This window comes from Hemicordylus capensis, chromosome 1, assembly GCF_027244095.1.
Source record: "Hemicordylus capensis ecotype Gifberg chromosome 1, rHemCap1.1.pri, whole genome shotgun sequence".
In the NCBI taxonomy this organism is placed as follows: domain Eukaryota; kingdom Metazoa; phylum Chordata; class Lepidosauria; order Squamata; family Cordylidae; genus Hemicordylus; species Hemicordylus capensis.
This window is the reverse complement of record NC_069657.1, coordinates 168,419,198-168,435,684: the sequence shown is the minus strand read 5'-3', so window position 1 is coordinate 168,435,684 and position 16,487 is coordinate 168,419,198. Positions and strand designations below refer to the sequence as shown.

Sequence of the window (16,487 nt, the reverse complement as noted above, 5' to 3'; positions counted from 1 at the left end):
GATACATTTAACAGCAGGGGGAGATCTTGAAGCATTCCTTCATTATTCCCATATTTTGTCTCAACTGAACACGACATGGCTGGATCAGAAGTAAATCCTTTCAGTCCATTTAAATAAGAATGGAAAGCCACTTACAGGTGGAGTAGGCATGTGAATAGTCACAACAGCACAAAGGACTTTTCAGCTTGGTGCACAGCTGCTTCACTTCAGAATGTTGTCCAACAGCTGGTTAAGTACAAGCAAAAATGGGTATATTGCCTTGGATGGTGGTCATCTTAACTATTCTAGTTATTTTTATTTGACCCTTCTTTACTCATTTGACAACAATATGAGAATGTTCAGAATCCGTACTTGAAAAATACGCAAATTACCATTTATCTGCCAAGACTTAATAACTGATTCTGTAGTCATATTATTCCATTGTTTCTCCAGACAATTCTGCACTCCATTTACTAGTATACAAAACATAATAGCAATTAACTACAGTCAAATTACATTTGTCAAATAAATGAACAAAGCACAATTTGTGATGGATCATCCTTGCCTCTTTTATTGTGTTTGCTCACTTTACTAATTTGCAAAATTCAGTAATTCACAATGGGCTCCCTTGTCATTTGTGTGAATTAAAGAGGTTCTGCTGTACTAATATTCACAAGGGTGTCATGGAGATTAATTGAGGGCAAATCTATCATCAGTTAGATGTTCCACTCCTTTTGGCTTTGGTTGTTGGAATGTCACCATAGGAGAATTTATCCCTTAATTCTAAAGCACTTTGAAACCTTCTGGATGAAAGGCACAACAGAAAAGAAATGAGCTTGGTTAGTAATACTAAGGGAGGAAGCAGATCCTCTAGTATGTCTGTCTTGGGCAACAGTTTGCCTATCTCAGAATTAGGTCAGACAAGACAAACCTCACTGCACCAATATTTATAAGATTACAGTAGTTTTTGCCACTTTGCTTTGATGTGGATTGATCTGATTATGCAAGTGCTTCTTATATAGATTTATTGTGCCTGTCTTTGTAACAGACTTCCCTTTTGAAAAGATGGAAAACTGTCCAAGAAAACAGTTGGTGTGTTATTCAGGTTCCAAAAATAAATTGGTGCGTTATGCATGTTCTAATAAGTATCTTGGCACTTACATTATAATCTGTGTTTCTTCATTAGTGCTAATTTGTGGGGAAGATCTGAGTTCAACTGCGTGCTAATTGCAGTCTGCTTTTCTCTCCACAAAGTTACTTTCTTTGTGAATTTTACACTAAGAGCAGCTTCACATATAATTGAAAACAACTGAAGTACAACTGAAGTAGTGTGACACAAGTGCCCGCACGCTGTTTTAGGTTGTTGCACAACTGCCTGCGTCTACAGCACCACCAGGGTTGCCTTTCACATGTGCAGCAGCCTGGGTGGGTTTGAAACGCCAGCATTAGATTGCACAGCATGTCAGCCACTATCTCTTATTGGAGGCTCGTGGCAGTGGGTATTGCCACTGTGGTGAATGCCATGGATTGTTTCTGTTACAACTCTTCGGAGGGGGGTGGGGATTTAACAAATTAAATGGGCAGAAAACTGATCTTTTTATTGTACTTTTTTTTTTGCTTTCCCATTGTGTGTCTGCCTAAATTAGCACTGCATCTTGTAGCATCTAAAGTAATAGCTTTTTACATTGCTGAATCAGCATTACAAATAATCCAACCTTTACAGATTTCTTTAATAAAAGTACCAGCAACAAAGGGTACATTTAGTTTTCCATTATAACAACTGTTTCTGTTATCTGGATTAGTTTGTCACACTGTATATTTTGGTCTGTCCTTGGAAATTGTTGTTTTGCCATAAGAAGGATGTGATCAGCACATTCAACAAGAAGAAGTCTAGTCTGAGACTACAATCAATCTTTATAAACACATTAGAGAAAATAGGTTTCTTTCTTTTTTTTAAAGTGGTCCTTACCATTTCTGTTCTTACAAAAATGTGGCATTCTGATACTTAATGGTCTACAATAATATAAGTAAATATGCATTACCTTGAGTTCTTTGATTTAATCTTCTAGACTATTGATTTAGGTTCATAATTTTTGTTTTTGTATGTGGACCTAAGCTCTGCTGTGACTTAGATCGGTGGGTATTTTTCATTGAAATACAGGAAAAATTGGAAGAATTAAACCTTCCTCTCATGTAGGACCACATACATCTGATAGTACACCCCACACAGTCACCTAAGGTGTGTAGTATTTGGAGTCACCACTGGAATCACCACAATGGTGCTTGAATTGAGGTATCCTTAATGTGAACAGGTGTCACCACATGAGTTCTATACAAGCAACTGCTGCTGTACCAGTAGCACATTTTGGAGTTGCTGCTCTCGCTGTGGTAATGTCTTGAGCACCCAGATGGAGATGCCATTTCATACCAATGGTGTGTCAGTAGGACAGCCAAAACATGACATGTTCAAGGAGACTATGTGGGGAGCTCCTCCATATACAAACCAGCCACTTGTTCTAATTTGCCTGTTAAGTCTATACAATGCTTCTATTGTACTGTTGGAGAAGTCAATATATAATAACATGACAAAAGTCAAGAGATTACTTTTCAAAATAAGTGTGTGAGGCTGCATACAAATAAAGTATATCTTTATAGATTATAAGCTAAGGGGAAATGGGGACTTGGAATACAAATATGATGCATTTTTATATACCACTTTTCAACAAAAGTTCCCAACGCAGTTTACTTAGAAATAAATAAATAAATAAATAAATAAATATGGCTCCCTGTCCCCAGAGGGCTCACAATCTAAAGAAGAAACATTAGACACCAGCAAAAGCCACTGGGGGGATGCTGTGCTGGAGATGGATAGGGACAGTTGCTCTCCCTTGCTAAATAGAATCACCACTTTTAAAAGGTGCCTCTTTGTTCAATTAGCAGGGAATAAGAAAGAGCTCCAATTTATGGTTGAGATAAAAGCACAAATTGTTGCAGGCTGCTACTGAGAAGCTACTGTATATCTGCTCCTGTCTGTATTGAAGGCTATACATGGTTTATTTTTGTTCACATTTGGTCAACAGATGGTATGGTTTTATTTGGTGCATTCTGGTGAATCAAAAACATGTGTATCTGCAAATAATAATTATACTAAAAATAGCTGAACTATCACTGGATATCTGATTAGAAAGGATGTCTTGCACTGACTCCTCCTTGGGATGAATACTGACTTTAGGGTAAAAGACTAAACATATCGGAATGTGGTCATCAAAGGAGTAACTTCAATGCATTCTGACTGGTTTGAGACTAGACTGATTAGTAAATGTTAAAGAATGCCAGATGCTGCAGACAAAACAAGGAAGGCTGCTTGTGTATTGTCACTTTATTTAAATGTAGGTTGCTTTGAATACACATTTTTGCAGATGTTTATTCTGCAAAGAGATGGTTATTTGTTATTCTGCAGATGTGGGGTTGTTGTTGTTGTTATTATTATTAATTCAACAAACATCATGCTTTGCATGTGCAAACAAAGATCTGTTGGAAATATAATAATAAAGGAACCATGGGTTCACCCAGCAAGGCAGTTCATGTGTTCTTGTCTCTATAAAAATGTTTGTATTTCATTTGTAAGAGAAAAAAATCTGACTCTCACTATATTGAGAGCCAGGTGGAGTACTGGATAGAGTGTCAGATTTGGAATTAGAGTTCTAGGTTCTGCTCAGCTCGTTGAAACCCATTGGGCAAAGTTTAGTTTCACTTATTTTACAGCAGGGCTTCTCAAACTGATTGATACGGCCTCCTAAAATAATGTATAAAGTTACACAACCCGCTCCCCTCAATTGAAGCTGCCAATTTGATTACGTAGAGTTCCCTCTCAGGACACAATTGCTAAAACTCATTTCCTAAGAGGGAACTCTCTTCCATCCCATCAGCCAAAGAAGTGTTGCTCTTCTTCCTGAATTCAGCTTTCGTGAGTGGTCGCGGAGCCAGGTGATTGTCAGCCCCTGTCTTTCTCCAGTCGCCCCAACCATCCCAGCACATTGCTCCCTTATCTGACACCACTCCTTTAAAGTTGCTTGCTTGTGACCTTCTGGGTATCCCTACCTACAATTTAAAAACCAATACTTTACAGGATTGATGTGAGGATAAAAAGGGAGAAATATCAATGTGAAAATAGAAATGGGAATAATATGCTGCCCTAATCTTTTGAAGTGCTGTATTTACCCAAATACAAGACAAGCCCATTAAAAATAGGTTAAATACAGGTTATTTATCCAAAAGGAAGAAGCCTCTGAATTTAACAGACCCCTCTGATTTCTAACATCAAAGAACTTGAAAAAAAACCCTTGTCTTGGATTCAGGTAATATATAGTAAGGGTTACAGAAGTTACAGTTGTTATTATCTGCCATGCCTTTGTTTGAATTAGGTAGCAATTAGGGGCATTGCTAGGTACCTGAAAGATCAGGGACTCGAGCCCACAACCCCCCTTTGATAATTACATTCAATCATGCCTCCCCGCCCCCCAAGAATAATTTCATATGGTTTTTAAGGTCTCTAATTTATAATGCAGTGGAATCTTGTACATGTCTTCTTGGAAGTAAGCTGTACTGTAGTCAATGGATGATGATGATGATGATGATGATTATGATTATTATTATTATTTTACATTTATATCCCGCTCTTCCTCCAAGGAGCCCAGAGCGGTGTACTACATACTTGAGTTTCTCTGTCACAACAACCCTGTGAAGTAGGTTAGGCTGAGAGAGAAGTGACTGGCCCAGAGTCACCCAGCAAGTATCATGGCTGAATGGGGATCTGAACTCGGGTCTCCCCGGTCCTAGTCCAGCACTCTAACCACTACACCACACTGGCTCCAAGATAACAACAAGATGAAGTGCCACAGAGACCAATGTAAAATCCTGCATTTGCTTGAGAAAAAAATCGAATGCACTAATACAAGAAACTTGGGGAGACCTGACTTGGCAACAATACATGTGAAAGTATGTTTTAGAAAACAGAGCTTAGCCTAAGAATTTGTTTTGACCACTCATTAGGGTTGTAGCATTTAGTTGGTTAGATTAATGGATTAAAAGCCCTTCATTTACTACAACTATACTCCTGATTAATCAGATAATTAAAAATGTTAACTCACCAACTAGGGATTAAACTCCAATGAAGACAAAGAGGCTGTTCCCACGATCCCTAGAAAGCGGGCTAAGGTAGCTTAGTCCGCTTTCCAGGGATTGTGGGAACCACTGGGCTCACAGGCGAGCCCAGTGCTCCCAAGGCGGCTAGCCCACCTAATTCCCCATCCCCTTAAATTAGGTTAATGGAGTGAGCACTCCGTTAACTTCATTTTTTTGCTTGTGTGTCACCATGGCACATGGCGACACACAAGTAGACCCCCTACCGGGAGGCTGCAAACAATGTTGACTCCTTGTGCCCACAGAGCCCTGTGATTTTCGTTGGTAGAATACAGGAAGGGTTTGCCATTGACTCCTCCGGCGCAGTCTGAGATGATGCCTTTCAGCATGTTCCTATATCACTGCTGCCCGAAATAGGTGTTTTCCATAGACTGGGAAACATACCAGCAGGGATTCTAACCAGCAAGCTCTTGCTCCCTAGGCAAGTTACTTCCCCATTGTGCCATTAGGTGGTAAGAACCCCTAAAATTTTAGTTTTGTAAAAACAAACTCCAGAAAGCTTACTCTTTTCTGCATAATAGCATTAGAGAGGCTGCTTTCCTTGCTTAACATTTTCTGCTGCTTTTTCAAGCTGCTGATAACATTTCTGGAGGTGTAGGGATGGGAATGACACTGCCAAGGAGGAGATATTAAGTCTTTAAAGTCATTAACTGGAACTTTGTCCCCTTCTTTGCTTTAGAATGTGCCAGGGACATATTTTTCTTTAAAAAGAGAGAGTTAAAGTCTCTGTTAATTACTTTAAGTAGAACATATTTCTACTTCTTCCCCACTCCTCCGGAAGAGGAAGTGAAGGAGTTAGAGAGCTTAAGAGAAACACCGAGCTCTGCCAGCTCAGGGAAGACAAGGAGATTTTCCTGAGGGGAGAAATAATGCTGCTTTCACAGCTTTTGATGCAACTGAAGAGGTAGCAGCAGTCAGCATGTTGAGTAGCAACACTGAGTGATCCCTGGCAGCCAAACGAAGCTCCCTTTTCCTGCTGGAAAAGAATATTCTCCAATGCGTTTAATAGAATGGGTAGAATAATCCCCTCCCCCTGATATTTTCTTCAATTCTAATTAATGCATTGGTGAATATTCTTTTCCATAGGCCACTGTACTTGCTGCAGCTGTTCTTCTAGCACTGACCAGCTTCTCCACATCTGATGCCTCTCCAAGGGGAAATTGAAGGAGACAAGTGCGGGGGGGGGGGGTAGAGCATCTCTTTTAGCCCCAGCACTGTACTTTTTAGAAAAGAACTGGAGACAAGAAGCCATTGTTGCTGCTGGAGAAGCAGCCGAGACAAGCACACCTCACCCCACCCCCATTGAGGTGGCTGACAAGATTCAGGGCTCTGAGACATTCACTGGGAGCTCAAGTCCCATGGGCCAGGCCCTAACAATGCCCTGCTGTGATTACAATGAACACTTGCCAACATCTTGACATCTTGACGAAGTGTGTGCACTTTGAGGGACTGTAGGGGTGCTGCCCCTCAGGTACGTTTTCCTGGTCTTTCAGAACCCTTCTGGAGTGCAGGGAGTGCGTGGACCTCTAATTGCTCTTTTGCAACAGCAGGCACACAGGGAAACAGTGTTCCCTCTAACAGGGATTCCCAGATGTTGTTTACAACTCCCAGTATCTGCAGCTACAATGGCCTTTGGCTGGGGATTCTGGGAATTGTAGTCAACAACGTCTAGAAATTCCTGTTAGAGGGAACACTGCAGGGGAAATGAGAGAGTTCCGTGCAGGTTCCTGTTCTGCCACTTCAGTCCCTTGAAGCATGCATGTGTCATTAGAATGTCAGCTACTAAGCACTAATGAGTCCCCGCAACACACGCACAAAGTCTGACCCAAACTGCTGGAAATCTGACAGTACTTGGTGCTGCTTTATACATTTTGTCCTTTTAAATTAGTGGTTGTCAACTAATATTACAAAACCAATACCTAATATAGCCCAGTATCATTACTCAGTTGGGCATATATCCAAATGTGGAATTTAAAATTAAATCATTATAACAAATATTGTATCTTTTTAATTATCGGTTTTGTTGGGGTCCAATTTTTTAAAAGTCAGGAATTAACTATAATAAAATTATATGAACAATACTTTTTTTTTTTTGTCTTTGGGATCAGATACCAAGTAGACTATCCAGTCTGTAGGGAAACATGGCTTTAAGTGATTTCTGTGCAATCAAATTACTTGTTATGATTATTTGTTCAGTCCTTTATTTCTCTTTTCCCTTTTTACCCTCAGAATGGAAGAGACAGTGAGAAATCTACTGCAGAATCAAGGATCACCAGAACCAAATGGAGAGGAACCTGTTACTGAAATTAAGAACTACCAGGTAGTAATGATATTTTTATACCCATTTGCTGTCTGGCAGCAACTTATTTGATAGCTGAGTGATGTACTGCTTCTGGTAAAGGCCGTTTGGTTTGATAGAAAATTCAGTTTCCCAAAACTTTCCAAAAATATATTTGAGGCAGAAAATATTAGGGAAAAGCTGGACTGTGGGAACTAAGTGGAAGTGAGAGAGATTGCTGGCCAACCCTGATTACCACTAGAATGAGAGAACCCTTTGGATAAGGTTCTTATGCAGTGTTCTGTCCAAGTATGTAGATACAATCCCCCAAAGTGGGAATCACCTCTCCCAAAAGGGAGCGGTGAATAGATGTGTTTTTAAAAACCATTACATTATTGAAAAGGTATTCCTCAGAGATGTAGGAGGCTGAGACTGGGAGAAGTATGTGAAGAAGAGAGAAAGAAAGACTGCCCTATCTATTTATCTATCTATCATCAGCCATATTTATATACCACCTGATAATGTGTACCTCTAGGTGGTGTACACAATTTAAAACAAATATAAAACAGTAAAGACAATTAAAACAATTTCACAGAATAAAAAAGTTTAAACAATTTCATAGGATAAACACAAATTGTTTTAAATTAATTTCCGTTAAAAGCCTGAGAAAACAGGCGTTTCTTGAGGGCCTTCCTTAAAAGCAACCAGAGATGGAGGTGCTCTTATTTTTACAGAGAGCATTAAGAGAAAAGAATGAGTGTGGGGATACAGGAAATACAGATGGTGTTTGCAAAGCAACCTGTCTTTCCCCTTGGGCACTTGAATGCATTCATGTCTATGAATTTTTCACACACATGTTGGAAATTATATATACTATACATACTTGGGGAGAACACTGCATAAGAACAGGTTATTTCCAGAACTTAAGCAAATAGAATGGCTGACATTCAGACTATTGCTGTATACACTGAATAATATGTCATGTTCACAATGTGGGAGGAATGAAAATATGTCTCTGAGGGCTGCAAAATTCTCAGACACATGTTTTCAGGAGGCACAGGTTTCTGCAGGAGGGAGGTTCCTCCCCCGCTCTGTTTTGCAGGAGGGAGGATCAGCCAAAAAAAAGGCCCTTTCCTCATTGCAAAATGTTATTCAGAAAGTACAACATTATTCTGGACATCAGCCCTTGTGTTTATACTACCATATATGCAATGCAAACGGTATGTGTGTCCACAATGATGTACATGAATATGTGAGTGATTGAGGACTCTGTGTGTTTAAACAGTGTAAAAGAATCGTGTGTGCGCAAAAATATGCTAGATTGGCATGTCTTTGCAGAGATTCCTGATCTCCCCTGACATTCCTCCTATCAGCTGATTATTCCAGTTTCCCACTCATAGTTTTGAACATAGGAAGCTGCCTTATACCGAATCAGACCATTGGTCCATTTAGCTCAGCATTTTCTATACAGACTGGCAGAAACTTCTCCAAGGTTGCAAGCAGAGATCTCTCTCAGCCCTGTCTTGGAGATGTCAGAAAGGGAACTTAGAACCTCAAATGCTCTTCCCAGAGTGGCTCCACACCATAAGGGAAGCATCTTACAGTGTTCACACATTTAGTCTCCCATTCATTTGCAAACAGTGGATCCTGCTTAGCAAAGGGGACAAGTCATACTTGCTACCACAAGACCAGCTCTTCAGTTCTCTTCAGTCCCTATTCTGCATTGCTGAAATCTAGAATTGATTATGTTTTTATACTATTTGTATGATCATTACTTGTTAATTCGTTCCTATGCATATTCTGCTAGTTTTTTCAATACATATTCTGCTGGAGAAGAACGTTGCCTATGGCCCAAAGATCCTTAGCCAGAAATTATGAGGGGATTTGATAATGGAAGTTGTGGATTTAGTTGGCAGGGATGAGTTTCCAGGGGATAGCACCCATGTAAACAGAGTAACTAGAATTTCTAAATCCATCAACATATATCAGGCTGCATGTGTTAAGCTGCAATATTTTAATTCTTTTTTCTTAAGCTACAAAGGAAATAATACAATATCTTTTTTTCATGTATACTTTATGACTATCTTGGCTGATTATCTATGTAGGCTGTAATGCCTTCCTCAAGCTTGCCACTCTTTTTGCATAGTGTGAAGTTGGGCTTGACATTTCAGTAAATTGCATCATCATGAAGCCAATTAGAGTGAGGGCAATGTTTCCTGTCTTCCCTTTATGAAATCTTGAAAGATGGAATTCTGCCCACCGTCCACACAGCAGCAAAAAAGAAATTTTTTTTAAAAGGCAGTTTGTTCACTTGGAATTTGCTTACCTGGCCTCCCAATTTTGCTGCAAATCTTCCAACAGAACCTTTCAGCCCTGCTATTTCCTCAAATACCCATTTTGTGGCCAAATATCTGCTTTAGAGAAATGTTTGGTGTGATAAACAGTGGCATGGGGAAGTGTTACTGCATGCATACCTTCGCCGAATTGGCCTCACTATAGCTGTTTTTGGGCTTAAAAGCCACTTCCAGTTTTAAGCCTAACTGATAGATTTAGCCAGTTTGGTGGCCATATATGTTGTTTGGCCAGTAGGCTGGTAAAGAGCTTTCTCTGCCTGAGACCTTGTAGAACTGCTACCAATAATAGCAGATGGTGCCTGAGGGCTGAAGGGCCAAAGCATGAGATGTGGAGCAAGTGTCTTTGGGAAGAGGGAGGAATCTCCAGGAACCAGTTTGAGGCACCTTTTGGATAGTGCCTCTGCTTGGCTTCTGGAAATTGCTCTCTGCTCCTGCAGATACCTGCACCACATCCTGCTGTTGCCATATCCTGCTGTTAAATCTTTAAAAATTGATTTAGAAGGTCTTAAGGCTGCAGGAAGAAGGGTGGTGGAAATGGCTTGTGCTCTTACATGAGTGCTGCTGCGGATTCTACCTATTGAAAACTATTAATTGTATTCCTTGAAGTCTTTTCCTAGCAAAGATCCTCTGGGTTCTTAAAGAGAAATCTGCTCATGCAAGGCATGATGGCAATATTTACCACTTTATTAAATAGGATAAAGAAGCAGGAACTACTCCATCTTGTATTATCTTTTGATGTCTCCGTCCTGTAGCTCATGGATTAGAAGTGAACCTGAAGGTACCATCTTAGAAGAGCCATCCTTTCTTTTCTGCATACAAGATGCCACTGTTGCTGAGCAATCATATATAGTGTATGATTGATTAATGATGTGACATGCATACACACAATCTTAAAATCAGTGGCTGACACCCAGACTAATGTTGCATGTGCAAAAAAAAACAAAAAACCACTCACATGCACAACAGGGCAAGCATGATTTTGCACATCTCCCCTCTGAAGGCCACCGAGCCTTCTGAAAATATCCTTGAAGGCTGCAGGATCTTCAGGGACATTTTCTGGGAAGCTCAGTGGGCTCCAGAGGGAAGTAAAGATCTGTACATAAAACATTTTTCAGGGTGCACAACATTAGTCTGGATGTCAGCCAGCATATTCCTCCTTCTGAACGACATTTACTGATATACAAATTCAATCAATTTAAAACTCCAAGAAATAATCAACTCCGGGATTTTTTAAAATGAGGTGAAGCACTGCTTTTCAGAAGCTTCATAACTTTTATTAACGACATAGTTAAGGACATTTGTGTTAAAACAGAATGTTCTTGTATTTAAATAAGATTTTAAAAAATTAAATAGAAGGATGGTCAAATATCCTAGGAATAAATGAAGAAATTCCACTGAATCATTTCCAGTGCAGTTCTCGGCAAGAACTGCTGAAACTGTCCTATATTCTTTCACATCATGGTAAGTTAGTTTTATTGTGTGCAGCCTGTTCAAATTAATATTTGAGTAGTCATAAAAGGTACTTCTTTGCAATAAACACTTTTGATCTATTGACCACTGGCTGCATATTTGTGTGTCCCCCCCCACAAACCTAATTATTGTTCAGGGATATATAAAACTGAGTTCTTATTACAATATCAATATGCCTGACTCCAGAATAAATATTGCTGCTAATGAACTTTAAATGTTGCACAGTCGTCATGTCAGTGGAATAGTAATCAGATGCACTCCAAAGCTCTCATTATCATTACATTCTCTTAAGTCTCATCAAGATTTCTTCTTAAAATGGAGAATTCTGAGGCCTGATGGTCGTGGTAACTGCCTAAGGTAGTCCGTAAACTGTCTTACTGCCACAGAAATAAATTTGTGTATTGGGGTTCAAATTACTTGTGAATCGATTTTGTATAGCACTGTAGCCAAGAGCAAAGTTAGGAAAAATATAAACATAAATGGAGAGATTAAGTATAACATTTTGTACCTCTTGATGACATCTTGTGTAAACCCAGCAAGCATAGCTCAGGCATGATTCTCATCAACTTTGGCACTTGGTGTAAGAGGTGGAAAGTTCTCTAATAGGCCACTGTTGCTGAGTAGTGGCCAAGAATGGAGTGGATCTACAACTTATAGGTAGGTGAGCAGAAGGGCCGAGGGGCTTAATTTGCAGTAAGTCACTGATGAAGACCCTTGATATCTTTAGCTAATTCAGGTTAGGAAGCTGCCTTTTACCAGGTCAGGTAAAATAGGTCAGCTAGGTCCAGCTAGCTCAGTATTGTCTACACTGACTGACAGTGGCACTCCAAGGTTTCCATCAGGAGTCTCTCCCAGTCTTACCTGGATATGCCAGGGATTGAACCTGGGACCTTCTGTCTACAATGCAGATGCTGTCCCACTGAGTGATGACTCAGATGCCTTTAATGTTCTTAAAAGCATCTTACACAAAACAATGGTGTATTTGCAATGCATAGCTTTGATCTGACAAATAGTAGAGCAAATAATGGATACACAAGCTTTCCTCAACTACTTACTGTTCAGTAAGAGCAAAAGTAAGAGCAATAGACTGTGACTGTCCCTGCAGAAAAGCAAGAATTCAGTCAAGTATAAATCCTTCCATTTGAGTTATATATATAAAATTCTCAAGAATGTTTCAGACTTCTTTGCCAAAATGCTTTACTCAGGCATAGCTACAAGGAAGGAAGCAACTAAACATTAGTCTCCCCAAGCACATGACTCACCTACTGCTTACAATTTCATATTTGTAGTATTCCACTTCCGTTTGGAAGTTCTTCTGAAAAGCAATTCCTGGTTGCTTTTTAAGTATGTATCTCTTCTGTGATCTTGGACAAGCCATGCTGTCTTGGTCTCTTGTTCTCTTATTCTCTCTTTGTGGCACATTTTCCTGTCTTTAAAATGAAGGCACTACTGTATGATCTCATGCCTCTCCAGAGGAGTCCCCCCACCCCACAAAAAGGGTTCTTTCCTTGGTGTCTGTGGAAATATATTCAGTGAAGCATCTTTGATGTTCCATTATGTACTTGAAAAGTGGCTCTTTTCACAGAATTTTGATATGGCATGCAAATTTTCTGATTAAAAATGAACCAGCTTCAAGTGAAAATGAAAGCTTTAAAAAGGTAGATGAGCTTGCTTTTATTTTTGAATTAAATAAATATATGCTCATTCAGTAGGCAAAACACATGGAAACAAAAGCTGTTCATTTGGCACCTCTCAGCCACATATTCACAGGTTGTACAAAGCATCAGGCATAGTAGCTTTTGTGGAGTGGGGCTGGAAGTTAAAGTAATCATTTTTTTTTGCACAGAAATATATTCCCCCCGCCCCATCTCACAACCACCTCTAACTGGAAGAAAGAAAAAATATTTTTAGAATAGGTGGAATGTGCCTAATATAATGCCAAGATCCCATGCTTGTGAAGGGGTTTTCATTTAAGTGTGCAGAATCAGTTGGCTGGTCAGTTGAAAAGGAAGGATAGAGAAAGCTGTAGGCCTGTGGGCAAAAGTGATGATGAGATGAAGAAAAAGAGAGACTGGGAAGTGATGAAAGCTTGCACAGGCTCTCGGTAAAGAAAAGTGGTGTGCTTGTGTGGGAAATATACAAGGAAGGTAGTTTTGCACAGCCACTGACGCTGTGTGTAACTGGACCCACAATATTTCCTTTCTGCTGTTTTTGTAATTCATAATTTACCTGGTGATATTGTTTAGTATTTTCTGATACATTTTCACAGTATTTATGCTGATAATGCTGGTGTTTCGTGACTCAGACCTAATCAACATGTGAGTAAGCACAACCAGATTGGATCAGGCCCTTCTCAAGTATTCAAAGATATGGTGAGCATGCGGGGATTGGCACAGAATTGCAGCACCACCACACAGGTTGATACTTTGCCTCAAAAGGGATAATCTAGCAGTATCACTGGTGTGCGAGATACTTAAATGTATAGTGTGCCTCCTTTGGACAGTTTGGGCTGCTGCTGGCTTACACACACCAGATATGAATGAATCAGCACAGGTCAGCTTTTTGGACAAAATGGAGCCAATCATGGCTGACAGCAATTTCTGTAAGCTGGTCTATGCCATTACTTGTCCAAGACCATCCAGCAAACTTCATGACTGAACAGGAATTAAACAGATGCGTTGTTTACTTTATTAAGTTGAATAATATTTTAAGCATTTAACTGAACACATTAATTAATACTGTAAATTATTTTTCAGGGACCTTATTAAAAATTTAGTAATTTCTAATTGCCTTTGGACTTCATATCTGTATTTTCTCAGTTACACTGGACCATAGGCAGAGAACTGAATGGCCAAGGGGATCTCCGATCTAGTAGATATTTTGGGATTCAGAGCTGTATCATTATTTTGTTTATTTGTGTTTTGTTCACCTCACTTTTCTGGTGAAATATCTCCCAGCATGATTAATGAGTTTAAAAGCAGTTATTATAAATTCAATATGACATTTGCATAAAAAACAGAAGCAGAAGATATAAAATAGCCAGTAAAAACATTAGAGTGCCAAAAGACTTAGCCCCCACTCCCCCAAAAAAGACTTTTGCCTTGTACCAGCTAGATTGGTGCCAGGAGAGCCTCCCTAGGGAATGTTCCATACATGGGTTATAACTTGTTTTACTTCCAAAGAGACTGGGAAAATCCAAAGAAGGGCTTAAGGACAGGATCTTAGTAACTGGGTAGGTTAATGTGGGAGAAGGCAGTATCCTGATCCCAAGCCATTTCAGGCTTAGAGGTTAACATGAGTATCTTAAATTGAGCCTGAAAATGGATCCCAGAGTAGATGTGTTTGAGACTTGCAAATGTAATCCATGTGCCTGATCCCAGTTCGTAATCTGGTTTCATATTTTGTATTAACTGTAGTTTTTCAGCTGTTCTCAGGGGCAGGTCAAGTATCACAAGTTGCAGTAAATGGAACAGAACAACTGTGACCATGCTGTCATTGCCCAGCAAAAGCCATCGCTGATGCAGTAGTGCCTTAGCTGCTGAAACTGCTTTGTGCCACTGGGACCTCCAAAGATAGGGCCATAACTAGTAAGACATCTAAATCATGAACCTTCAGTTGAAGGGGAACTCTGTCTAAATTAGGACAGCTATCTACTGTCAGCAGAGCTAAACACCACCTACCAACCACTTCTGTGTCTTTGAAATAACTGACATGCTTTGAAATAATTAGATAAGACTGACTGTTGATTAGCCTATGTGCATAGGCATGTGTACATATTGCAGGGCAAGGAAGGAAATTGGAGCTCTATGATAACATACATAAGAACAGGCCTGCTGGATCAGGCACAAGGCCCATCTAATCCAGCATCCTGTTTCACACAGTGGCCCACCAGATGCCTCTGGGGAGCCCATAAGCAAGAGGTATATGCATGTCCTCTTTCTTGCTGTGGCTCGCCTGCAACTGGTATTGAGAGGCATCGTGCCTCTGAGGCTGGAGATGGCCCACAGCCATCAGATTAGTAGCCATTGATAGACCTGTCCTTCATGAATCTGTCTAAGCCCCTTTTAAAGCCATCCAAGTTGGTGGCGATCATCACATCCCATGGCAAGGAATTCAGTAGATTAATTATGCGCTATGTGAAAGAGTACTTCCGCTTGTCGGTCCTAAATTTCCCAACACACATGAAAATTTCAGTTTCATGGGGTGACCCCTGGTTCTTTTGGGGGAATCCTCCGTATGTGGTTGCTACACCCATGATGGACTAAACTGAGCCAAGTATTTTAAAATATATGACAAAAAGATGAACATGTTAGACTGCAACCAATTTGTGTTAGTTAAAGCGAGATAGATCCGGGATAATCTGTTGATTTCACTAGTGGTACTCTGAATTCACTGTAATTGAAAATAGAGTTTGGGTCATAAAACTTCACTCAAGTGGAGAAAAATGTTAATACTCCCAAATGCCCACAGAAGACTGAATGCCTGTGTTGCATTTTATGTTTATATGTGGGTTTCTATGCAGGAAAATATAAATATTTTACATCTGCAGTCCTGATTGCAGTTCAGAAAGATATACATTCTGTACAACACAGAATGGTCACATCTCCTGCTGGACAATATGTGTGTACTTCATCATTTGGAGGAAGCTTGTCTTTCTTCCTCCTTGGGATATGTGAAGCATTTGTTTTAGATAAAACAGAAAAAAATGTTAGTACTTCGTGATCCTCCTGCATCTGAAATTGCTCTCAGGCCAAACAGGAGCAGTTCTGGCATCAGATTCATAACTGGGAATCCTGTTAGACTGTGGTATCCTATTTAGACTTGGGATACCTGGGTTTGAATCCTTGCTGAGCCACAAAACTTACTGGATGATCTTTGGCCAATCACTGTGTCTCAACCTAACATTAACAGGTATTGTAAGTAGGGATGTACTGTCTGCTAACAGGGCAAAGAGCCAGTTTTAAATTGGTGATCCTTATATTTAGAAGGGTTAGAGCAACTGTCTTTGTTCAGTTGAGCATAACCATCCCAATATAACGGCTGTCCATGACTATTGCTATATCTACCTTGTGTTTCTTTTTAGTCTGTGAGCCATTTGGGGATGTGGAACTATCTTCTCATTCCTTTTTGCTGTATTAAAAGCTTTGATCACATTGTATATGTAAAAATCTTTTCAATAAACAAGAACAACAACACTGCAGATT

The 16,487-nt window shown here is 39.8% G+C and overlaps 1 protein-coding gene across 19 annotated transcripts in view; it reads left to right on the top strand.

Annotated features, from left to right (window-relative positions):
• NCKAP5 (NCK associated protein 5) overlaps window positions 1-16,487 on the top strand; it is a 930,794-nt gene that overhangs the window by 576,422 nt on the left and 337,885 nt on the right. For all 19 annotated transcript variants that reach the window (XM_053253151.1, XM_053253227.1, XM_053253159.1 and 16 more), the window contains one exon: window positions 7,411-7,501. In XM_053253151.1, coding sequence (XP_053109126.1) covers window positions 7,411-7,501 — 91 coding nt within the window. The remainder of the gene's footprint in view (window positions 1-7,410; window positions 7,502-16,487) is intronic.